The following is a 25241-nucleotide window of genomic DNA, read 5'->3' as shown; positions in this document are numbered from 1 at the left end:
ACATCTCCATCATCACACAACATTCTACCCGACAGGGCTGCACTGGGGATACATGAGACTGGTGAGTAATCAGCAGCAGGCACGCCTCTGTTCACATCTCGATCCCTAACCCCCATCAACCTGTTTCTCTCTTCCCCCACATCCATTCCAGACCTACGACTGGAATCTTTCCTGAAAATACCCGCGTGTCCCGGAGGGAATCATCCCAGGGGACCATCTCTCCAGCTGCTCCACAAGGCAAGACTCCTTGCCGTCCTTGTGTTTATGGCACTGACCTGGGTTTTATTTTGACACAGGCTACTAAAACTGCACAGAACCAAAACCTGGTGCCCCCTGGGGACCCTCGCTTAACGGGATTTCTCCGGAGAGGGAAAGCCGACTTGCTACTAAATCCCTCTCGTTCTAGTCATTGACTGCCCCCAGAGGCCTGCAGCCAGCTCTTCTTGCTCCATTCGTGTCTTGGGGAACACAGTATTGACTGGAACAGAGCCAAGAGGATGGAGGAAGAAACCAGAAAGGAGGTGTTTCCACAGGGATGGTAGGAGGTACCCTAGCCAGGCCAGGAGGAAGAACTGCCCACCCCAAAGAAGGAAAATGAGCATTTCCAGGAGACTCCAATTCTCATCAGAGGGCAGACTGGGTTGGGTTACCCGGAATCCGCTACTGCACTGTTTCGACAGAGCAGTAGTTCATTCCAGCCACCGTAATTCATTCTTTTCAAATTTTGGTAAAATACATATAACATGAAATTTAGCATCTTTTTTTTTTTTTCTTGAGACAGAGTCTCACTCTGTCACCCAAGCTGTAGTGCGGTGGTGTGATCTCAGCTCACTGCAACCTGCACCTCCTGGGTTCAAGTGATTCTCCTGCCTCAGTCTCGCAAGTAGCTAAAATTACAGGCACCTGCCACCAAGCCTGCCTAATTTTCGTTTTTAGTAGAAACAGGGTCTTGCCATGTTGGCCAAGCTGGTCTTGAACTCCTGACCTCAGGTGGTCTGCCAGCCTCTGCCTCCCTAAGTGCTGGGATTACAGGCGTGAGCCACCGCACCCGGCCACCTGAAATGTAGCATCTTAACCACTTTTAAGCATACAATTCTGCGGTGTTAAGCACACTCACGTTGTTATGTAATCATCACCACTAACCATCTCTAGAACTGTTTCACCTTCCCAAACTGAAACTCTGTACCCATTAAACACCAACTCCCCATTCCCCTCTGTCCCCAGTTCCTGGAAACCACCACTGTATGTTCTCTATGAACTTGATGACTCTTATACCTCATTTAAGTGCAATTATAGAGTATTTGTCTCTGCGACTGGCTTATTTCACTCAGCATCATGTCCTTAAGGCTCGTCCAGAGTTTCCTTCCTTTTTCCACAGCAATTCACTTTTACAAAGTTGACTTCAGTGTTCTAATTTAGAAATTCACAAAACAGTGGACTGATTTTCTTTTTCTTTCTTTTTTTGAGATGGAGCATGGGTCTCTGTTACCCAGGCAGGAGTGCAGAGGTGCGATCTTAGCTCACTGCTACCTCCACCTCCTGGGTTCAAGTGGTTCTCCTGCCTCAGCCTCCTGAGTAGTTGGGATTACAGGCACATGCCACCATGCCTGGCTAATTTTTTGTATTTTTAGTAGAGATGGGGTTTTGCCATGTTGGTTAGGTGGGTCTCAAACTACTGACCTCAAGTGATCTGCCCACCTCGGCCTCCCAAAGTGCTGGGATAACAGGCGTGAGCCACAGCACCCAGCCAGTAGACTGATTTTCTAGGAACTACTTATGATAAATGTTTTGTTTGTAAAACAAACAATCAATTAATAAAAAATAAACTTTTTTCTTAGATGATGTAGTATGAGAAAAAAAAAAGAGGGCTTTTTATATTTATTGACACTGCTAAACGTGTTGGGCAGTAGAGGTTATAAAGTTTGAAATAGGAAGCGATTTCAAAACTAGGTTGAAGGAAAAGTAGTTCTGTCCAGTGGAAGAAACACTTCCCATTGAATCCACTTTGTCCTACTGACAGTCAAAAATTGGCCATTTGAAACCATGTGCATCTCTAAAGCCAATCTCTGCATATTAGGAGGTGCACTCTGACCCCTGAGATCCCTTCCAATGCAAACATTCCATAGTCTGAAAGTCTCCCACTCCAGATAAAGTCAAGGAACCAAAGGACCTTCTTGCAGCTTAAAGCACATCCAATGCCAAAATCAGAATTTTCATCTTATCTCTTTCTGCTACATTACATATTTTAATCAGATCTCTACATGGAGAAATTAATAACATGAAAGCAAAGAAATGTGAAAATATTTCACTTGGCCTTTTAGGAAAATTCATCTAAATTCTAAAAGCCAGAATGCTTGGGCAAATGTATTTCTGAAACACAAAATGTATCCAATGAATCTAAAAGATTGAAGAGCCCTGATAAAAATCAGATTATAATGTAGCTTTGTACATATTTTTAAAATAACAGATCTAAGACCAATGCAGTGTGTTCGAAATGAAAATATTCTACAGGAAACTGTTTCCCAGTACAAAGGATATATCTACTGGAGAAACCACAATTGCAAGCTGCTTATTTTTCCATTTCCTCTTGAATTAATTTCCTTATCATGGCAAGCTAGATTTTAAAATCTAAAATCCTGGCCAGGCACAGTGGTTCACGCCTGAATCCCAGACTTTGGGAGGCCGAGGCAGACCGATCACGAGGTCAAGAGATCGAGACCATCCTGGCTCACACGGTGAAACCCCGTCTCTACTAAAAATACAAAAACTTAGCCAGGTGTGATGGCCGGCGCCTGTAGTCCCAGCTACTCAGGAGGCTGAGGCAGGAGAATCACTTGAACCTGAGAGGCGGAGCTTGCAGCGAGCCAAGATTGTGCCACTGCACTCCAGCCTCGGTGACAGAGCAAGACTCCGTCTCAAAAAAAAAAAAAAAAAATCTAAAATCCTTTTCACTTCTCAGTATTTTTGCCCTGATCATATAGTGTAAGGAACAGGAGTTTTCCCCACAATGTATCACCCCCCATATCCCAAAAGACGGAGCGATTCTACAGTCCAAAAGAAAGGTGATGAAAGAAAACCACAGCAGCTCTGCTGCGAGGCTTGGTCCCAGCTTGGCTGCAGCAGACACTGAAGTTGTTATTCTTAGATTTACTAGGAGAGCAGGACCTTCCTTCTGAGCAAACTCACATGGCTAAAAATGACATCATCTCCAAGTGCAGGCTGCGCCCAGCCCCATGAAATACAGCTCACTGCATGCCTTCCACGGTGGGAGACGCATCCCAAAACTCAAGGCACTGCCCTAAGCGTGGGGAGGCAGGGAGTGAGCGTGGGGCATCCCACGAGCCTTAGCTAACTGGCATGGCTGAACCATCCAAGACTTGGTGGAGGCCCGAATCCTCCTAAAGAATTATTGCTGCTGCAGGCTGTTTCAGCCAAATACATTCTATACTATCCCATTCTGAAACTGACATCATGTTTCCTCATTCCTGGAGGCAGAATCACAGAACACTGGTCTCACGGTCCCTCCCTCATCAACTCCCCGAGTGTTCCCACGGCACGGCCATGAGAACATCTGCTGGCCTGAGCCATTAACGCGGTGCTCACCGCAAAGCGACCCTCCCTCCCTGGACTTGGGATCCGACCCTTTCTATTTAGAGCTGCTGAGCAACTCTGTTTCGATTATTTCCTTTCTTTTTTTTTTTTTTTTTTGAGACGGAGTCTGGCTCTGTCGCCAGGCTGGAGTGCAGTGGCCGGATCTCAGCTCACTGCAAGCTCCGCCTCCCGGGTTCACGCCATTCTCCTGCCTCAGCCTCCCGAGTAGCTGGGACCACAGGCGCCCGCCACCTCGCCCGGCTAGTTTTTTGTATTTTTTTTTTTTTTTTAGTAGAGACGGGGTTTCACCGTGTTAGCCAGGATGGTCTCGATCTCCTGACCTTGTGATCCGCCCGTCTCGGCCTCCCAAAGTGCTGGGATTACAGGCTTGAGCCACCGCGCCCGGCCTTTCCTTTCTTTTTTAATGGCCCAAGTTCTACTACAAAAGTCACAAGAATGACTGACATTCTTTCTCCTGCTTATCCCTTGACCTGGCCTTTCCCTGGTTTGCAGCACCAGCACCCTCCCTTTTCGAGGACTTTGGTCACCCCGTGCTTTCTCTTCCCAGCTGCCACATCCTCCAGCTCAATCAAGTGATTCAGCTTCAGAATCACTTGAACCCAGGAGGTGGAGAGAACTGACCATCCACCGTTCTCAGTGTTGTTTTTAGATCCTGTACATCAAGAGAAGTGGCCGCGGCATCCCTTTTAGAATCAAGTTCAGACCTTTGGGTGAAGGCCACAGATGCTGACAAGCTCTCAAACAGGCCCTGCCTGTAACCTGGTGCCAGTCACTCAGAAGCATCGAAAATCTGGAGACATTAAGAGTTTCTGGCCGGGCGCGGTGGCTCAAGCCTGTAATCCCAGCACTTTGGGAGACGGGCGGATCACGAGGTCAGGAGATCGAGACCATCCTTGCTAACACCGTGAAACCCCGTCTCTACTAAAAATACAAAAAACTAGCCGGGCGAGGTGGCGGGCGCCTGTAGTCCCAGCTACTCCGGAGGCTGAGGCAGGAGAATGGCGTAAACCCGGGAGGCGGAGCTTGCAGTGAGCTGAGATCCCGCCACTGCACTCCAGCCCGGGCTACAGAGCAAGACTCCGTCTCAAAAAAAAAAAAAAAAAAAAAAAAGAGTTTCTTTGCAGATATAAACATAGTTTCTTCCTTTCGGCAAATTTATTCTCATTTTAAAAATATCTAGATTTGAAAACGCAGGGACACTTACATTTCTGTTCTAATTTATGACCATATGGAAGGAAAAGGACCCAAACATAACCTGGTTTCAAATTTCTTCCATAGTCCAGGCTAACACAGTATTGTTTTCGAAATTCACACTTCACATAGCGAGGTGCAGACGTTTTCATTCACCTGCATTCTGCTCAGGAGCGGCCTGGCGTTTCTGGAAGAAAGTGCCAGAGCCCAACCCACCTCCGGGCTGGAGGGATAGACAGTACCAAGGAGGGGAGGGGGCTGCTTAGTGAGATAAAGAAAAGAACTGATGCAGTTATTTTCCCCATTCTGTGTGTCACCATGTCTTCAGCAAATGGTGGTACACACACACACACACACACACACACACACACACACAAAATCTATCCAACAACAAAAAGTAATCAACTACAGCTGGGTGCAGTGGTGCACACCTGGAGTCCTAGCCACTCAGGAGGCTAAGGAGGGATTGCTTAAGCCCAGGAGTTTGAGACCAGCATGGGCAACATAGCGAGACCTTGTCTCTTAAAAAGAAAAAAGTAATCAACTACTAATATATACTATTATACAACCTGAATGTGTTTCTTTGCTCTTAAATGTGAGGGGTGATGGAGGAGGTGGCCATGGGGGAGTAAGAAGGAAAGAGGAGCTTTTCTCCAGGACGAATCAGGGTGGCCAACAGACTTTTAAGGTTGGGGACAACTATGATGTCCTTTAAGTCATTTGTGTTGTGACAGTCATCAGTCAAGTCCTCACAATTTTTGCAGGCTTGTGCGACTGTACTTCTATTAGAGAACTTGAGGGTATAAGGTTTCACATCAAGGCCAACCCAGAGTGGTTCAGACAGCTAGCACAGAACTCGGGAAGCTGCAGGACACTAAGCCTTGGGAATCGTCCCTGTCTATACGGAAGATTTGGGGCTGCCCCAATTCCTGTACTTCCAGAGGAATGAGACACATATATAGACTTTTGAGGTGAAGAGGAGCCCAACTGACATCTGTTCACAATTTTTTTCCATTTCTTAAATTTTTATTTCTTTATTTAGAGACAGAGTCTCACTCTGTCGCCCAGGCTGGAGTGCAGTGATGCGATCTCAGCTCACTGCAAGCTCCGCCTCTTGGGTTCACGCCATTCTGCCTCAGCCTCCTCAGTAGCTGAGACTACAGGCGCTCGCTACCACGCCCAGCTAATTTTTTGTATTTTTACTAGAGACGGGGTTTCGCTGTGTTGGCCAGGATGATCTCGATCTCCTGACCTCATGATCCGCCTGCCTCGGCCTCCCAAAGTGCTGGGATTACAGGCATGAGCTACTGCACCCGGCTATTTATTTTGTTGAGATGGAGTCTCTCTGTCACCCAGGCTGGAGTGCAGTGTTACAATCTTGGCTCACTGTAATCTCTGCCTCCTGGATTCAAGTGATTCTCCTGCCTCAGCCTCCTGAGTAGCCGGGATTACAGGCATGCACCACCATGTCTGGGTAATTTTTGTATTTTGAATAGAAATGGGTTTTTGCCATGTTGGCCAGGCTGGTCTCGAACTCCTGACCTCAGGTGATCCACCTGCCTTGGCCTCCCAAAGCACTACTAGCATTATAGGCATGAGCCACCATGCCCTGCCCTATAAGTTTTAAATATAGGTGGCTTGCTTCCCATTTCTTTAAAATTAAGTTTTTGGTTTTTTTTTAAATCACATAATCTGCATTATTTTGTTGTTTTATTTAAATAAAACACTTAAGATCTGTGCGTTAAGCAGTGTTTCTTGTCCTCTTAATAATAAACATGGGCGTAAGCCGGCCCACGACCCAGAAAGACTTCACTTTGCCTCAATCAATTTTTACAAATAAAATATAAAACCAGGCACGGGATTCTCAAAGAAGCCACACAGTTAATATTAAAAACAATTCCCTATGTGTTTAGTATTCACCTTTTTCAAAGAACAGTTACATCTTTGGTCATTGTATCCTCTCGTTAACGCCAAACCCTTCTCTATAGTGGCGTGACATGAAGCCTCACAATTTGAAAGCCGTGTCATAGATCAGAGACAGTCACAGCTTGGCAAAAAACATGTAAAGGTCACACTGAGATGCCAAGTAATCTACATTACAATTTATATCATTACTTTGGTTGATTTAATTAGAATCTACCGTATCACATCACTTTAGCTGCAAGCTACTGCTTTTTCATAGAGTATTAAAAACCATTTTCAGTCCAGGCACAGTGACTTATGGCTGTAATCCCAGCACTATGGGAGGCTGAGGCAGGAGGATCGCTTGAGCATAAGGGTTCGAGGCCAGCCTGGGCAACATGGTGAGACCCCATATGAATTTTTTATGTTAAAAAAAAATTCAAAGACTATATATCTCACAATTTCCGTTTTAAAAATACAAGCCATGGACAGTTGTTCAAATTTATAGTCTCCATGACTGAAAATTGAAAACCCAACCCGGATCACATGATTCTTAGCAGAAGAAAAGACAAGCTAAAAGCACTTGCTTTTTCATCCATTCATGAAGCAACAGCAGCATCCTTTGGATGCCTACCAGGTGGTACCCGGGCACCACAGCCTTTCTTGAGCCATCAGTATTCAATATGAAGCAATTATGCTAATATGGAAACCGTATGAACAATAAACATATCTCTATCATCCATAACAACTGAGGTGCACTAGTCCCAGCTTGGCCAAAGATCAGTCACATCAGACAAGACCCAACCCTGCTCTAATCCTCAGTTACCTCAAATATCAACTAAGATTTATAATATTTGCTCCTCTTTTGCCCCCCAAACATTAAAAGAATAAAAAAGGAAAAAGCTTTGAAACAATAAAGCTTTACAGAAACGAAAATTATATACAGTGTATTTATTTACCGTAAGGTAAACATTTGCAATAAAAACTTGGATTCCCTCCATAATAATGGACTCCACTGCTCACATGAACAGTTATAGTTAATTTCTGACCATCAGGTGATGAATAATGAGGTCCTGATTGTCTCTCAGATAAAAGCAATCCTGCCATAACCTCCAAATGACAGGCCATGAACTAATTCAACTTCCTTTGCAACATGTGGTTCTTTCTAGCAATACCCTCAACAGAGGAGCACACAGATCCCTGCTCAGTGCCAAATCTCCACGTCCTCAGAAGCTGTGGGGCAAGAGGAGCTGCGGTCCCCGGCCCAGTGCTCACTCCCTCCACTGCCAGCTGGGCATCCCCCTCAGTTCTGGCACGGACTGCCAGTCTCCTGAGTGAGTCCCTCCTGTGCCCCTCACCCCACCCAGTCACCCAACCCAAATACATTTTGCACACATGGCTGGTTAGCATTTGAAAGCACAGCTCTGATGGTGTCCCTGCCAGGTGTGGTGCCTCACGCCTGTAATCACAACACTTAGGGAGGCAGAGGCAGGAGGATCACTTGAGCCCATGAATTCGAGGCCAGCCTGGGCAACATAGCAAGATCCCATTCTCCATAAAAAGGGGGGAAAAAACAAATTTGATGATGTCCCTAATGAAAGCATTTGTGACCCTCCTTTGCATGGATAATAAAGTCCACACTCCCAACGACAGTGTCATGGACTGAATTGTGTGCCCCCAAGAAAGATATGTTGGAGTCCCAACCCCCAGTACTGGAAAAGGTGACTTTATTTGGAGATACAGTCTTTACAGAGGTGATCAAGTTAAAACAAGGTCATTAGAGTGGGTACTAATCCAATAGGTCTGGTGTTGTTAGAAAATGGGGAAAATTTAGTTAACAGGGTAGCTAAAGAAAAAAAAAAGGTGGGTAGGGGAATTTGGAGACAGAGACAGGCACACAGAGGAAAGATGATGTGAAGAGACACAGGGAGAAGACGGACGTTTACGAGCCACGGAGAGAGGCCTGGAACAGATCCTTCCCTCGAAGCTCTCAGGAGAACCAACCCTGCCGATGTCTTGATCTATGACCCCCTGTGGACACCCGCCTCCAGGTCTCTGCTCGTGCGTCTTGGCTTATGCTGACCTTGGCCTTCTCTCACATCTGCATATATTCAACTAGAAGCTTCCTTCAAAGTCCTAAGACGTCACCACTTGCAAACAAGTTCTCGGATTCCTCCTGGCTGGAAATAACTTTCTTCCACCTCTGAACACCCCAGCACTTTGTGTTTCTCTTACTGTAATTCTCATTCCTACCTTTGATGTTGGAATTATTTATGTTTATGTTTCAGTTCACTTGCTAGATGTGAACTTCCGGAAGCCAACAGAAAGATCCTTACTGTATCCCTGTAGAAACTAGTTCTGGGCCACATGTAGGCCTTGCACAAAAATATTTGTTTAATGAAACAAACAGTCTTCAAATAATAAGTCTTCTTTCAAGCCTATTGAGCTTTCTGCCAATTCAAAATGGCTTATGCTAATTATGAATCCTTAATCCAACATTTTCCAGGGCTATAAATGTGAAATGTTTACTTCATCATGTTTTTATTTTTATTTACTTATTTGAGACAGGGTCTGTCACGTAGGCTGGAGTGCAGTGGCATGATCATAGCTCACTGTAGCCTCAACCTCCCCAGCCCAAGCGAACCTCCCCCCTCAGCCTCCTGAGTAGCTGGGACCACAGGCATGCACCACCATGCCCAGCTAATTTTTGTATTTTTGGTAGAGACTGGGTTTTGCCGTGTTGCCCAGGCTGGTCTCTAACACCTGAGCCCAAGTGATCCGCCTGCCTCAGCCTCCCAAAGTGTCATATTACAGGTGTGAGCCACCACGTCTGGTCCATTATTATTTTATCTAGTGTTCGATATCTGTAATGTATTTCCCATCTCACTTGTTCTTCAGAAATTCCGAGAAGTATCCTTAGTATACTGTAAGTTATTTTGCCCACTCTGTATTTCACCATATGTGTTCAGCTACTATATACAAATGATGGTACACACACACAGGAATCTATCCAACAAAAAGTAATCAACTACAGCCAGGTGCAGTGGCGCACACCTGGAGTCCTAGCCACTCAGGAGGCTGAGGTGGGAGGATCGTTTGAGCCCAGGAGTTCAAAACAAGTCTGGGCAATATAGTGAGATCCCATCTCAAAAAAAAAAAAATCAATTACTGATACATACAACATGAATGAATCTCAAAATCTTTGTTCAATGAAAGAAGCCAGCCAAAAGAGAGTACAACCTGTATGACTATTTACATAAAACTTTAAAATATGCAAACTTATCCCTAGTGAGGGAAAGTGGATCAGCAGTTCCCAGGGAGGGGGTACATGGGGAGAAACTGGAGGGAGGGATTAGCTAGGGATATGTTGATTGTGATGTTGGTTTCGCGGGTATATATATCAAAATATTAAATTGTACAACTTCAAATATGTGGCATACTCATGTAAATTATATTTCAATTAAGCTTTTTTTAAACTATGTAATTTCTGCATTAAGATATTTTTAAATCTGTGAAAGCAAAGTACCAGAGAGTCTTTTCTTGACTATGCAATAATGTATTTCAATTACATAGAAACTAAAATCAGCATCATTAAGTCTTTGTCAAAGTTTCAGAATGAAGGTTTAACTAGAGTTGTTTTTTTAAAAATGTATCAGATTACTCTTCATACACATAACCAATTGTTTCCGCCTATTGAGAACTCAGGTCTAATATTTACTTTTGTTCTTTTAAAGGCATTGGATCAATGATTAAGGAAGAAAGCCAAACAGGATTTTAAAAAAAAAAAAAAAAAAAAAAAAACCGCCTTCAAACTGACATATTGTGTAAAATAACACAAAACATCACAGATGTATATTAGCATTTTGAAAATACAACAAGAAAAAAGTCCAGGACCAGATGGATTCACAGCTAAATCCTACCAGACATTGAAAGAATTGGTACCAATCCTACTGACACTGTTCCACAAGACAGAGAAAGAGAATCCTCCCTAAATCATCCTACAAGGCCAGTATCATTTCATCCTAATACCAAAACCAGGAAAGGACATAACAAAAACAAAAACTACAGACCAATACCCCTGATGAACATAGATGCAAAAAATCCTTAAGAAAATACTAGCTAACCAAACCAGCAGCATATCAAAAAGATAATCCACCATATCAAGTGGGTTTCATACCAGAGATGCAGGGATGGTTTAACATATGCAAGTCAATAAATGTGATACACCACATAAACTGAATTAAAAACAAAAATCACATGATCATCTCAACAGATGCAGAAAAAACATTTAAAATCCAGCATGGCTTTATGATGAAAATCCTCAGTAAAATTGGCATACAAGAGACATACTTCAATGTAATAAAAGCCATCTATGACAAATCTACAGCCAATATAATACTGAACAGGGAAAAGTGGAAAGCATTCCCTCTGAGAACTGGAATAAGACAAGGATGCCCACTCTCACCATTTCTCTATTCAACATAGTACTGGAAGTCCCAGCCAGAGCAATCAGACTAGAGAAAGAAATAAAGGGCATCCAAATCAGTAAAGAGGAAATCAAACTGTCACTGTTTGCTGATGATATGACTGTATACCTAGAAAACCCTAAAGACTCCTCCAAAAAGCTCCTAGAACTGATAAGTGAATCCAGCAAAGTTTCAAGATACAAAATTAATGTACACAAATCAGTAGTTCTGATATACACCAACAGTGACCAAGCTGAGAACCAAATCACAAATTCAACCCCTTTTACAATAGATGCAAAAACAAAAACAAAACTTAGAAATATAGCTAACCAAGAAGGTAAAAGACCTTTACAAGGAAAACTACAAAACACTGCTGAAAGAAATCATAGATGACACAAACAAATGGAAACACATCCCATGTTCATGGATGGGTAGAATCAATATTGTGAAAATGACCATACTGCCAATAGCAATCTACAAATTCAATGCAATTCTCATCAAAATACCACCATTATTCTTCACAGAACTAGAAAAAACAATCCTAAAATTAATATGGAACCAAAAAAGAGCCCACACGGCCAAAGCAAAACTAAGCAAAAAGAACAAATCAGGAGGCATCACATTATCTGACTTCAAACTATACTATAAAGCCATAGTCACCAAAACAGCATGGTACTGGTATAAAAATAGGCACAAAGACCAATGAAACAGAACAGAGAACCCAGATATAAACCCAAATACTTACAGCCAACTGATATTCAATAAAGGAAACAAAAACATAAAGTGGGGGAAAGGACACCCTATTCAACAAATGGGTGGTGCTGGCAAACCACATGTAGAAGAATGAAACTGGATCCTCATCTCTCACCTTATACAAAAATCAACTCAAGATGGATCAAGGATTTAAATCTAAGACCTGAAACTATAAAAATTCTAGAAGATAACATTGGAAAAGCCCTTCTAGACATTGGCTTAGGCAAAGACTTCATGACCAAGAACACAAAAGCAAATGCAACAAAAACAAAGATAAATAGGTGGGACTTAATTAAAGTAAAGAGCTTTTGCAAAGCAAAAGGAACACTCAGCAGGGTAAACAGACAACCCACAGAGTAGGAGAAAATCTTCACAATCTATACATCTGACAAAAGACTAATATCCAGAATCTATAACAAACTCAAACAAATTAGCAAGAAGAAAACAAACAATCCCATCAAAAAGTAGGCTAAGGACATGAATGGACAATTCTCAAAAGAAGATGTACAAATGGCCAAAAAAAAAAAAGAAAAAATCCTCAACATTACTAACGATCAGGGAAATGCAAATCAAAACCACAATGTGATACCACCTTACTCCCACAAGAATGACCATAATCAAAAAAATTAAAAAATAATGGATATTGGCATGTATGTATGTGGTGAAAAGGGAACACTTCTACACTGCTGGTGGGAATGTAAACTAGCCCAACCACTATGGAAAATAGTGTGGGGGTTCCCTAAAGAACTAAAAGTAGAACTACCATTTGATCCAGCAACCCCACTACTGGGTATCTACCCAGAGAAAAAGAAGTCATTATATGAAAAAGAAACTTACACATATATGTTTATAGCAGCACAATTCACAATTGCAAAAATGTAGAACCAACACAAATCCCCATCAATCAACGAGTGGATAAGGAAACTGTGGTATAGGGCAGGGTGTGGTGGCTCACATCTGTAATCCCAGCACTTTGGGAGGCTGGGGTGGGTGGATCACTTGAGGTCAGGAGTTCGAGACCAACCTGGTGAAACCCCATCTCAACTAAGTATACAAAATTAGCCGGGCATGGTGGTGGGCACCTGTAATCCCAGCTACTTGGAGGCTGAGGTGGGAGAATCACTTGAACCCAGGAGGCGGAGATTGCAGCAAGCCAAGATGGCACCACTGCACTCCAGAGCCTGGGCAACTGAGTGAGAATCAGAAGAAAAGAAAGGAAAGAAAGAAAGAAAGGAAAGAAAGAAAGGAAAGAAAGAAAGGAAAGAAAGAAAGGAAAGAAAGAAAGGAAAGGAAGGAAAGAAAGAAAGGAAAGAAGGAAAGGAAAGGAAAGAAAGGAAAGAAAGATAAAAAAGAAACTATATATGATGGAATACTACTCAGCTATAAAAAGGGATGAATTAATGGTATTCGCAGCAACCTGGATGGAGTTGGAGACTATTATTCTAAGTGAAGTAACTCAGGAATGGAAAACCAAACATTATGTTCTCACTCATAAGTGGGAGCCAAACTACGAGGATGCAAAGGCATAAGAATGACACAATGGACTTTGGGGACTCAGGGGAAAAGGGTGGGTAGGGGCTGAGAAATAAAAAACTACAAACTGGGTTCAGTGTATACTGCTCAAGTATAGGTGCACCAAAATCTCACAAATCACCCCTAAAGAACTTACTCATATAACCAAATACTAGTCATTCCCCAAAAAACCTATGGAAATAAAAAAAAAAAAAACATAAAGAAACAAAAAAGAAAATACAACAAAAGGAGCTTCCTAATTGGGATTACTCATTTTCCGGTAACGATTCTGACAAGGAGTGTCTAGAAAGTGCTTTGCTCTTTGGTTCCAGACACGAGACACAGCGACATTTCTGCTTTCCCCCTGCACCGGCTTTGAGAAGGAGATCTGTGCCTTGCCTTGCCAGTTATTTTCAGCAACAATGCAACAGAATGACTCGCAAATCTCGAGAGTGGCCAGGAGGTGATGAAACTTGTTGTGATGGGAAAGGGCGCATTGCCCATCGTGGCGGAGTGGGGGCCCTGACCTTGCTTCCTGGCACCAACAGGCTGCTGCTCCTGCTGAAAGCTGCCCAAGATCTCCAAGGTCGGAGACGCCTGACATAAACCAGGCCTGAGCACCGCCAGCACAGCAGACCGGACTCAAGGTTCTGGAATGTGTGAAATATTAAGAAAGGCTTGACTATGCCTCCCTGCTCCAGTCCTTCATTCAGAGGCTAAACGCAAGCCAGAGTCGCTTTAACGGAGAAAGGTTCTCCCAAGAAGGGCTGGATTGCGAAACTCGTCCCACGCCCTAAGTTCTGTTGCAATCGCCCCCTCGGCTTTCCTCCTCCGTTTCAAGATATGTGGAAAAGCTTCAGTTAGCAGAAAAACAAGTAGCATTGTCACCACTATGGTTTAGAAAACATTTTTAGGTCTTTACCTCATTATCCTCTCACAACATCCCTGTCGAGCAGATGTAGGGAAACCACTTCAAGTAAGAGGGAAACATCTTGTGCCTTGTCTTATGGACTGAAAGTAAATCTCTGTAAAACAGAACCTAAGGAAGGCCGCGCATTAGGTAGAACCTGTGCAATCACAAAGGTGCACAGAGATAGGAAAAGTTGGGGAAAAGCTGCAAAGTCTCAGCAAATTCTTCCATCAAAATGATCGACTTAAAAAGCTTCACCTACACTGTTTTTCTTTAACCAAACTTCTTTTAATCAAACACATAATAAAATACATTGTCCTGAAAGGCTGACACTGCAGAGAGTAATTCTTAGGCGTATTCCCTCGTCTTCTAGTATTTTCTTAGGTGGAACAAAAAAAAGGGCAGCTGAGTCCTTCTGGATCCTGCTAAGTGACACACCCAGAAACGTTTGCTTTTACAGCACTTTCGAACCAGGAATCTGGCTCATTTGAACGCTCTCTACTTTGTTTCAGCACCCATCACCATTTTAAAACAGGAAGGAAAGAAGAAAACTTATTGGCATGTTTAGTTTTAGTCATTTCATTATTTTTCCTTCAGTGTGAACTGCTGTCATGTTGGAAAATGAGGGGCTCCTCCCTCGGTTCTCCCAGGAAAATGGTTCTTTGTAAGAAGTCATGCTCAGCTGTACCATGTTATCAAGTGGTTTGTTGTTATTTTTAAGCCCAGAAAACTACTTCATCAAGGATGGAAGCAGTTAATGCTGAGCAGTAAGAAAGTCATGCAGCCAACAATAAATCAGAACTTTTGTGTGGCGGACTAGAAGGAATCTCACCACTGGTATAGTTTATCCGTTTTCGATTTTTAAAAACAGGATATAAAGTTCTGTGTAACTGTTGGATGCGGCACCTGCTTCATTATGTACACGCAGCACACGTTAGTGACATCTTAATATTAGGCACATGAGGAAGGATTTTTTTCTAAAAGAATTCAAGGAACACATCAGTGGCTGTGGGATAGATCACCTGGGGATTGGCACTAGTTTACCACCACTCACAGCAACATCCAACATCTAGCTAACCTTTCTTTACGGGCCTACTCCAGGCACACAGACACCTGCAGAATCAGTAAGAAATCCTCACGGGTCACTGCAGCATTGACTTTGACCATAACCACTTATGTGCACTCCCGCAAAGAGACTGCGCTGCTGACTCGGCTTCCAATGTCATCGCTAAGAATTTCACTCAATTTTTTTACATTTAAATTTTATTTTATTTTTAAGAGATGGGGTCTCACTATGTTGCCCAGGCTGGATTCAAACTCCTGGACTCAAGTGATCCTCCCGCCTCAGCCTCCCGGGTAGCTGGAATTACAGGAACACACCACCGTGCCCGGCTGAGCTTCACTTAATCTTTTAAAGTTCATCTTAGGCAAGTCAGCATCATTATTATCTTAATTCACCAAATTTAACGATTTCAATTGTGAGCACTTTAGCCTTTCTCCAATGTGTCAGTAAGCATTAACTTCAAACCCAAAGTTTTTCAAAGATAAAAACTTTGTGAGGCAACAACATTCCAAACCGACAACGAAAACAGTGAGTGTTCACCAGACGTGCCTGCTAGGTGTGCCTTACATTAGTGTGACAGCGCAAGTTTTAAAAGTTCTGTCAGCTGTGCTCCCGCCCTTGGGCCTCCTCCCCACAGCCCTGTCATGTAGACGTGAGGAAAGTGTGCCTCAGAAGGGCTAAGTGACTTGCCTGTGGTCACACAGCTTGGTGGTGGGAGCCGTCAAGCTTCAGGCCAACTCTTCTATCTCCTCTTCCAGAGTACGCCAGCCACCCGCCCAACCTGGAAGCCACAGCCCTAAAGCTCCCACCTGTTTGCCGTTCTTTACAGCCTGCCCCCACCTGCCTCTCCTTTTCTGGCTACCTCAGGGTTTTTAACTCCAATACCACGCGCCAATGTGGGTGGAACAGATGAACAGAGGAAGACCAATTACAGGGCTTAATTAAAACAAGCTGTAACAAAAAGCAAGCTGTGTTTCGTAAGGCCATTACCTCTCTTTGAATGCTATTCTCTGTTCTGTGGGACAGAGGTAGAAAGTGTAGCCCCTAAGCATGAAGTTCTTTTTCCACCACCCCAGTCTCAGCCCTACCTAGTCTCCTGGCTGAACTTGTGATAAGAATAAAATAATGGTGCGGAAATGTTCTGGAAAAGCCAAAGGGCCCTGCAAGCAGAGCATCTCCTCCACCGGGAACCTAGGAAGGAGACAGGAACAAGAGAAATAAGAAACTCGAAAGGAAGGTCTGGAGACTTTAGGGGAGCAGCCTCAAGGGGCCAATAAGGAATGGAAACCCAAAGAAAGAAACTCAAAATAGCAACAGCCTGCAGCTCTCCAGGATTGGAGCCTGGGATTCCAGCCCTCCCGTGCAGGAGTCTGACACGAGCTCAGTCCTCCTCAGCTGACTCCAAGTTACCTTCGATGCCAAGAAACAAGCCTCCCAACAGCCAATTGATGGCGAAACTTTTGTTTAAAAGCTGAAGGGAAAAAAATTTCCCCAAAGCTCTACACAAAAGGTAATTTTTGAACTGAAAGTTATTCTGTTCCTGGAGAAGTAGAAAACAGAAAATGGACTCTAGAAGATGTAAGCCCTCATTTTCTTCCCCCAGACCCCCGCAGCTTTACATGTTCTATTCTGGGGTTTTGTTTTGTTTTGTTTTGTTTTTGGATTCTGTTACCCAAGCTGGAGTGCAGTAGTGCAATCATGGCTCACTGCAGCCTTCAACTCCCAGGCTCAAGCAATCCTCCCACCTCAGCCTCTCCAGTAGCGGGGACTACAGGCATGTACCACCATACCCAGCTAGTTTATTCTATTTTATGTAGAGACAAGGTCTCACTATGTTAATCAGGCCGGTCTTGAACTCCTGGGCTCAAGCGATCCTCTTGCTTCAGCCTCCCGAAGGGCTGGAATTACAGGCATGAGCCACCACGCCCAGTCAAATGTTGTGTGTGTGTGTGTTTTTAAGCCACATTTCCTGGCTGAGGTTATTCCCTAACAGACAAATTTTCTTCCAACTGAACAACCACCTGCTCCCCTCAGAACCTGAGGAGGATTCGAGGTGTTCTGAACTCAACAGAACTCAACACCTGCTGCAAATTCCTGGCGGGCATTATCTCAGCAGCACAGGCTCTGTGTTGGCCCCACCCAGATCCCTCCCCCCGACTGATGAGATCGTTTTAGAAAAAGAGCTAATAGGAAAAATTCCACCAAGATACAACACAGGCCACGAGGGGGTGAGGAGGAGGTGGCCAGATGCTGATAAGCCCGTCAGTGTGTGGTGTCAGAAAGAGAAAACTCTGGGCCCTACAGAAACTCAGCCCTGAGTTTGGAGGCAAAGTGAACTCAGAGGGAAGAGTCCTGCCTCACCTCTGGGGTCCTTGGATGTCTTCACCAACAACGCAGCCTATCTGTGGGCCGGACGCCTCCCAGTGCCTCCAATACGAAAACCATCAGGCTGAGCAGGAGACGGTAGGACAATTGGGACGCATGAAAGAAAACAACGCCAGTCCAATAAAGAGAAGAAAGACCGTGCTGTTTCCTACCAGCCGTACATCCAAACACGACCAATGGGTATTGGAGGCTGTAAGACATGTCAGGCCCTTCCCTCCTGCCTTCCTACCCCGCCAGGGAGGCTGGCAATGCAGCACCCGCTGCGTTGGGCATCACACATGCACCCTCAGCGTGCTCAGCCCGGCTGTGGGTTGAGACCTCCCGGGGCTGCTGGGTGTGGAGTGGGAGGAGTGTAAGGTTTGAAAATAACAGGCCTGGATTTGGAGGCAGGTTCTGCTGCTTCCTAACTACTTGCCCTCCTGTAAAACGGGGGTAATGACCCCAGAGGGTTGCTGTAAGAATGGAGAACAATGAATGTGGTGGGGCTCATCACATTCTCATGATGCTCCTTAAGGAAATATTCCCACCGCGGTCAGTCTCAATCCCACGGATGTCAACCTGCCCAGTGCCTCATACAAAGAATTCCAACTCATCCGATTCCATGTCTCCACATACCTGTCCTTAAAACCAGCCCATGACCAAGGCAGAACCTCTCCACCTTTACAGCCACTCCGGAGAGCCCAGATTCAGAGGCTGCATCCACCACACTGACGGGCGATCGCTGGGAATATCCTAAGGGCTGGGGGGTGGCAGAGTCTACCAGACTGTTCAAGCTGCCAAGAGTTTTTAGAATTGGAAAAATTCCCCAATACAATGAAATTTTTAAGAGATTTGGCTTTATGAATGTAGAAGTAGAAAGTAAAACAATTATCTCAGGAGTGGAAAACCAGCCTTAGACCCACCTTGGGAATTAGGACTGAATGGTCAATGCCCAGCCTGCAGGTGTGTGCTATTTAGAGTCCACAGGCCCTTCTGCAGCCTCTCCTTATCTCCCAGGGGATGGTGGCCCTTTCCTCCTCCTCCTCCTCAGATCCTATTGAGCCACGCTTAGGAGTTTATGGAGGGAAGACAAACCATGTTTTGTTCAAGTAATCCTGTGCCCGGAGGATCCAGAGTCCTCCTCACGTCTAGTACCTGTGCACTAGAGAGAGAGAGACAGAGAGAGAAGACATCCCAATTTTAAATTCCTAAGTGATGGTGAATCTTTATAGGTGTTAAGCATGATTATTGCAGGCCTGGTGCAATAGCTCACGCCTATAATCCTAGCACTTTAGGAGGCCGAGGCAGGCGGATCACTTGAAGTCAGGAGTTGGAGACCAGCCTGGCCAATATGGTGAAACCCCGTCTCTACTAAAAATACAAAAATTAGCTGGGGGTGGTGGTACAGACCTGTAATCCCAGCTACTCAGAAGGCTGAGGCAGGAGAATCACTTGAACCCGGCAGGCAGAGGTTGCAGTGAACTGAGATGGTGCCACTGCACTCCAGCCTGGGCAGCAGAGCGAGACTCCATTTCAAAAAAGAAAAAACGAATTATTATTGCACAATTACTTACACATAAGACTAGTATCACAACCATTAGGGCGTGGGATTTAAATTCTTCTTCTGGAAGCCTGCTTTTAACACCATTCCCCTGTGACAAGTTTCATGCTGGCAGCTGAGCTCGGGAACATACGTGTGGAAGTCCTGAAGTGGTCAAGCTCACTGGTCCATGCAGTATATCCGATAACTCTCGCCTCTCTAATAACAGCTTTAAACAGTCCAATATGCCAGTGTTTCATTAAAATAAGCCACCAAACTGTATAGTGTGAAAAATGACAGTTCATGCATCATAGGAAAATGACCCACAGTAACGAGAGGGTTAAAGGCACGTGCATGCACGCGCACACACACGTGAATGCACACGGAAATGCTTTCTCAACACTTTTATATGAGAATTACCTTTTATGAAAGAAGGTGTAAATACTCTTAGTAGTTGAGTACTGTGCAACCTACCGAAAGCACACACTCAGACAAACAAACGGGCACATTCCCATTGCTATAGAGACAGAGGGCAGTCTGCAGAGCCCTGGATTAGCAGGCGGCTCAGTGGCTACCCTCACACGATCACAGGCAACTTAGGGAATGGCTCATCTCAGTTTTCTCCTTGGTGAAATGGAGATAATACCATTCAACCTGAAGGGCTGTTGCAGAAACTAAATAAACTAATATATGGAATAGAAAGCCCTACCACGGGGCCTGGCACAAAGAAGGTACTTTATAGTATCAGAAAAGTCATTACTTAAAATGCCCACTTATCATTTAAAAAAAAAAAAAAACCCTTTTGTTCCTGGTTTCACATAACAATATTCAAATTCACAATCTGGAATCTAAGGCTTTTCATACATATAAATGGGGCACTGTCTCATCCTTCTGACAAGGCACCTGCGGCCTGCAGTCAGTCTCTACAGCCAAGGAGGCTGGTAGGGCCCAACCACATGGCCAGGCGCAGAAGCCCTCCTCCTGTTATTTGAATGAGTACCTCCATCACACCCCATTTCCCAGCGGTTTCACCCTCAGTCTTGGAGCACTCTCTCTATGGCTACTTTACTTCTGTCCCCAGATAGGCAGAGCGCTCTCACTCTCTGTCTCTCTCTCTCTCTCTCTGTTTTAGACAGGGTCTCACTCTATCACCCAGGCTGGAGCGCAGTGACATGATCACAGCTCACTGCAGCCTCGAACTCCTGGCCTTAAGCAATCCTTCTATCTCAGCCTCCCGAGTGGCTGGGACTACAGGTGTTCACCACTGTACCCTGCTATTTTTTAAAAAAAATTTTTATAGTGATGGGGTCACACTATGTTGCCTAGGCTAATCTCAAACTCTTGGGCTCAAGTGATCCTCCCGCCTCGGCCTCCCAAAATGTTGGGATTACAGGCATGAGCCACCCTGCCTGGCCCAGAGTTCTCTCTAAGTAATTATTTACCTGCTTGGCTACTATCTAACTCCTTTTTTCCCATCAGAGCCTTTTTCCCATCATATCATTTTCTGCATAACTAAGTTTCTTCATGACTCACTCCCTCAATCTCACACAAATTACAATGCCTGCACCCCACTGACCTGAATAGTCTCTTTCCGCAGAAACGATTGCTTCCTGCTCACTAACCCATGGCTTTTCTGGAGCCTGAAGCCTCCAGGACTTCTCCTGAGTCTCCAAGATGGGGTTTCCTCTACCAATATCTTTGCTTCACTCTCTCTCCTTGCCTGGCTCTTCCTCTTCCTTCCCCTCCACTGTTCCTAAGAACTCAGCTCTGCTCAACCATGTCAAGGTCTCAATGACGCCAACCTGTCTGTCACTCTCAACTGCAGAATTGCGTTTCTATCTCCAGCATCGCAGCCAACCTCCAGCCCTGTACTTCCAACACTGCTCACAAATTATCCCTCAGTCACTCTAGGGTGAGTTTCTGAAGAACCTTCTTTTCCAGCCTGGGCAACATAGTGAGACCTCATCCCTAAAAAAATAAAAATAAAAAACTAGCAGGATGCAGTGACTTGTGCTTGTAATCCCAGCTACTCAGGAGGCTGAGCTGGGAGGATCGCTTGAGCCCGAGAGTTAGAGGTTGCAGTGAACTATGATGGTGCCACTGCACCCCAGCCTGGGTGACACGGTGAGACCCTGTCTCTAAAAAACAATAATAATAAAAAACTCAACTTTCCTTCCACAGGTCCCAGGTGACTCAGGCTTCCAGATTCCTCAGAAAAAAACTGAGCAATTCCATGTGAAACAGCCATTCCTCCTTGTTAAGTATAAAAAGAAAGCTCCTTTCTTTGTCTTCATTCATCCACCAATTCTCCAAACTTAGGGGCCGGACACGGTGGCTCACGCTTATAATCCTAGTACTTTAGCAGGCTGAGGCGGGCCAATTGCCTGAGCTCAAGTTTGAGACCAGCCTGGCCAACATGTTGAAACCCTGTCTCTACTAAAAATACAAAAAAAAAAAAAATAGCTGGACATAGTGGCACGCACCTGTAGTCCCAGCTACTCGGGAGGCTGAGGAATGAGAATTGCTTGAACACAGGAGGCAGAGGTTGCAGTGAGCCAAGATCACGCCACTGCATCCCAGCCTGGGTGACATGGTAAGACTCTGTCTCAAAACAAAACAAACAAAAAAGAAACCTTGGGAAGCATTCCTCAGTTGAAAAATAAGGTAAACCATTCAGTCCCATCCCTAAAGATACTGAAAAAGGTTAAGACTGAATTTACTGCTGAAACTAAGGTCAAGATTTTCAAGTTCATCAACTCAGTCTGTCTTTGTTTCTTAAACTTCACATTTACAGTACAGTACTTAAAATGTAAAAATGCACTTGAATTGTTTACATGGTTATTACTGAAGAAAAACACCCAGGTCACTTATTTTGGCTTCGTTTAATAAAACAACAGAAACATCTGTCATTTTTTGTAACAATTCTGTTGTCCTACTCACTGGGTGGCAAAAATGCACTCCCACTGCCTTGCATTAACCTGTTAATCTGGAGGCGATTCACTCCCCACTGACAACCAAGTTTCACTGAGTTTTGGTCAAATAGAACAATTAAATCATCCTTTGGTTTTCCAAGCAGCTAGAATAATTTGAGAAAACAAAAAACAAGCCATCTTTTAAACAAAAATGCATTACCTCCCGAAATGAAAAATTCATTTATCTCCAAATTGTCACCAGTAAGTTTTACGGTTATAGCAAGCCACAACATGCAGTTCTTGTATAAGATGAATAAAATATTCCTGACTAATAACTCAATTCTAATTTTAAACAAATGCATTCAAACGGAGTTGAATACTTAATTTGTATCACTCCCACAAGGTATAAAAACCTTGCTTGGTTCTGATGTCACTGACTGCTGGCCATAGACGATGAGGTCTCAATCTTCCTAAGAGATTAAGGTCGGATGATAGTACCTTCTCTCTCTGACAATGTATCCAACTCAAAGAGACAGCCTAGCTGGGCATTCAATTTCAGCATTTTCCAGTGTACATTAGGAAGTGGGGACCTCGTCTAAGTTTCTGTTTTGCTTTGTTTTTGCCAAGCAGGAATTAGCTGAACCCTGTTGGCAGCTCCTCCAGCAGCCCACGTGGGGTAGACCCAGCGACCACTTCCCACAGGACTTCAGGCTCATGTACTGTTCTCTGGAATAAGGTTTCCTGCAGTACAAGTTCCAGTCTGTCCCTTGGTTTGGCCAAAGACAGATCCGCCTACTGACTATTCTCTGCTATAATGACAACTGTGCTCTAAGACAAACAACTTATTCTTAGTGGGAAACAATTAATTTCAGCCATCCCATGTGCTCCTCAACAGCCATTTATTCACATTGGCCCATCTTCCGATATCAGACTGACACAAAACCCCAAAGACTTGCCCGATGACAATGGAATGAGTGTCATGTATTTAACGGCATTTGTACTTTATTGCATTGCTTCCTGCTTGTTTGTTTAAGATGGTGAAATCTTTATAAGCAAAGAGATGATTAATTCTTCCCCGTCTTTAACGGCCATTCTCTTCCACAATCTCTAGCGAATCTCCGAATCTAAGTTGCGGGGAGGTATGTTGGGGAACCACACTTTTAAGCAGTGTTCCTGAGGTTTTAGCTCAGACATCTTACAAGATTGGAAGATTCCGTTTTATGGGGACATATGGACAGAACTCACTTGTTTTAGAGCACTACTTAGCCAAACCTCTCAGCGAATCCTACATTGAAAAGTCTTTAGCAGTATACATTTTGGAATCTTCTGTGTGCCCCAGAACACACAATATGGATCTAATTAGATTCAGCTGTCTTATGTTAGAAACAAACATTGAAAGGAAAAAAACAGAAGTGGAAGTGGGAGCTTTGTTCATCCTCTCGCATGCCCCCGCGACCCCACACTCCCAAGGCGTGCGCATCCTACCCGCTCACTCGGGCAGCACACGCTCCCTAAACACCCCAGCGTGGCCCGTGCCCCGCGCAGCGCTCTGAGCGCTTTTCCGCTGCTGGGTTTTCACCGGATCTGGAAGAGATTTACGGGAGGACTGGAGCCCAGCGCGGCAACCCCACCCCACCCCCACCGCCCCGGCCCGGGCGCGCCCCGCCCGCTCCCCGGCTCCAGGACTTACACCAGCGCGGACGGACAGGGCATCTGGTTCCAGGCACAGTTGTACTGAGCCTGAATAAAACTCTCACTTCCCTCCAGCACAGAGCAGCTCACATTCTTGTTCACGATGTAGGCGCACCAGTTCCTGGGGTGCAGGAGAGAGAGGGAGAAGGGCACGGTGTAAACCTGGAGAACAATGAGGCCAGGGGAGAGGGGACGGCAGCCCCAGACCGAGCAAGGGTCGGGGGGAGGGCCGTCGCCCTCTGCGGAGGCGGGAGCTTCCCAGAGCAGACGCCGGAGGGTGCCCGGGTGCGCCTCTGGAGAGCGCGCGCCTGGACCCGACCAAGACGGGAAAGAAAAGTACTCACGGTCCCAGGGGCCGTGGAATTCCTGGGAGTCGTTTTCGGACCACCCGGGTCTGCGGGACACTCTGCGCCCACGCCCCCGGAGTCAGCTCTGCCTGAGGCGCGGGCGGCGCAGCGCGCGGTCACCCAGAGAAGGAGCCGCCCGGGGAAATCCAAGGGAGACCCCCGGCTGCCGCTTGTCGTCTTTGGCAGGGCAGCTCCAGGGCTCGACTGGGGGCCGGGGAGGGGTAGGCGGTTTGGGGCCAGCAGAGGGGCGCGCACTTACTTGTTCCTAGCGCTGGGCCGCGCGGGATACCCGGGCTGCGGGCCGGCATGGCACAGCCCCGCGCAGCCCAGGGCCAGCAGCACCAGCGCCCAGCGCCAGGGCGCGCGGGGCCAGGGCTGTGTCGGCTGCCACATCCTGCGCGCAGCGGGCGCTTCCCGCCTGCCCGGGTCCGGAGCGCGGCGGATCGGGGCACCGGCCACAAGGCTGCTGGCGGCCAGGGCGCCGCCCGCGAAGGCAGAAGGCTCGGGCGCTTCGCGGCGCTCCAACCCGCGCTCTGCGGCCGCCCCCTCCGGCTTCTCGTTCCTACTTCTCCTTTTGCAGCCCCGTGCGCCCTGCGCTTCTCCTCGGTCCCTCAATGACGCACAGGTCCCCCCGGGTGCCGCCCTCTTTATTTCACTTCCCTCTCCGAAACGTGACTCTCCCTCCACCACGTCTCCCTGTCTCCAGTCCCTTCGCTTCTCGGCAGGGGGCTTGGGGTGGAAGAACTAAAGGGTTTGGGATAAGGGTCTATGTTACAGAATTTCCAATTACTCATTCCTTTGGTCTCTTCCCAGATGCCGAGCAACTCCGCCTCCCACCTTCCAACAGGCGCGCTCCCGGCCCCTCGGGACGCTGCCGCCGTCGGCGAGTCTGGCTGTCCTCGCGTCGTGCCTGGGTGCCAGCCTCCCGGGGCTAATGAGGGACACGTTTATCAGTCCCGCGGGGAGAGGAGTGGGGG

At 45.7% G+C, this 25241-nt stretch overlaps 1 protein-coding gene across 2 annotated transcripts in view; it reads right to left on the bottom strand.

The window, feature by feature from the left end:
* Positions 1-25167, bottom strand: part of LOC105478953 (elastin microfibril interfacer 2) — a 63249-nt gene extending 38082 nt beyond the window's left edge. The window contains exons 1-2 of one of the 2 annotated variants that reach the window (XM_024791957.2): positions 25102-25167; positions 23916-24038 (exon numbers count right to left, since the gene is read on the bottom strand). In XM_024791957.2, coding sequence (XP_024647725.2) covers positions 23916-23938 — 23 coding nt within the window. In that variant the 5' untranslated portion in view covers positions 23939-24038; positions 25102-25167. Of the gene's footprint in view, positions 1-23915; positions 24039-24523; positions 24658-25101 lie in introns of those variants that run through there. The other variant, XM_011736705.3, reaches the window with a different exon arrangement.
* Positions 25168-25241: the final 74 nt, after the last annotated feature.

The sequence above is a fragment of the Macaca nemestrina genome, chromosome 19 (assembly GCF_043159975.1).
Source record: "Macaca nemestrina isolate mMacNem1 chromosome 19, mMacNem.hap1, whole genome shotgun sequence".
Lineage (NCBI taxonomy): Eukaryota > Metazoa > Chordata > Mammalia > Primates > Cercopithecidae > Macaca > Macaca nemestrina.
This window is presented reverse-complemented; position numbering and strand designations above follow the sequence as displayed.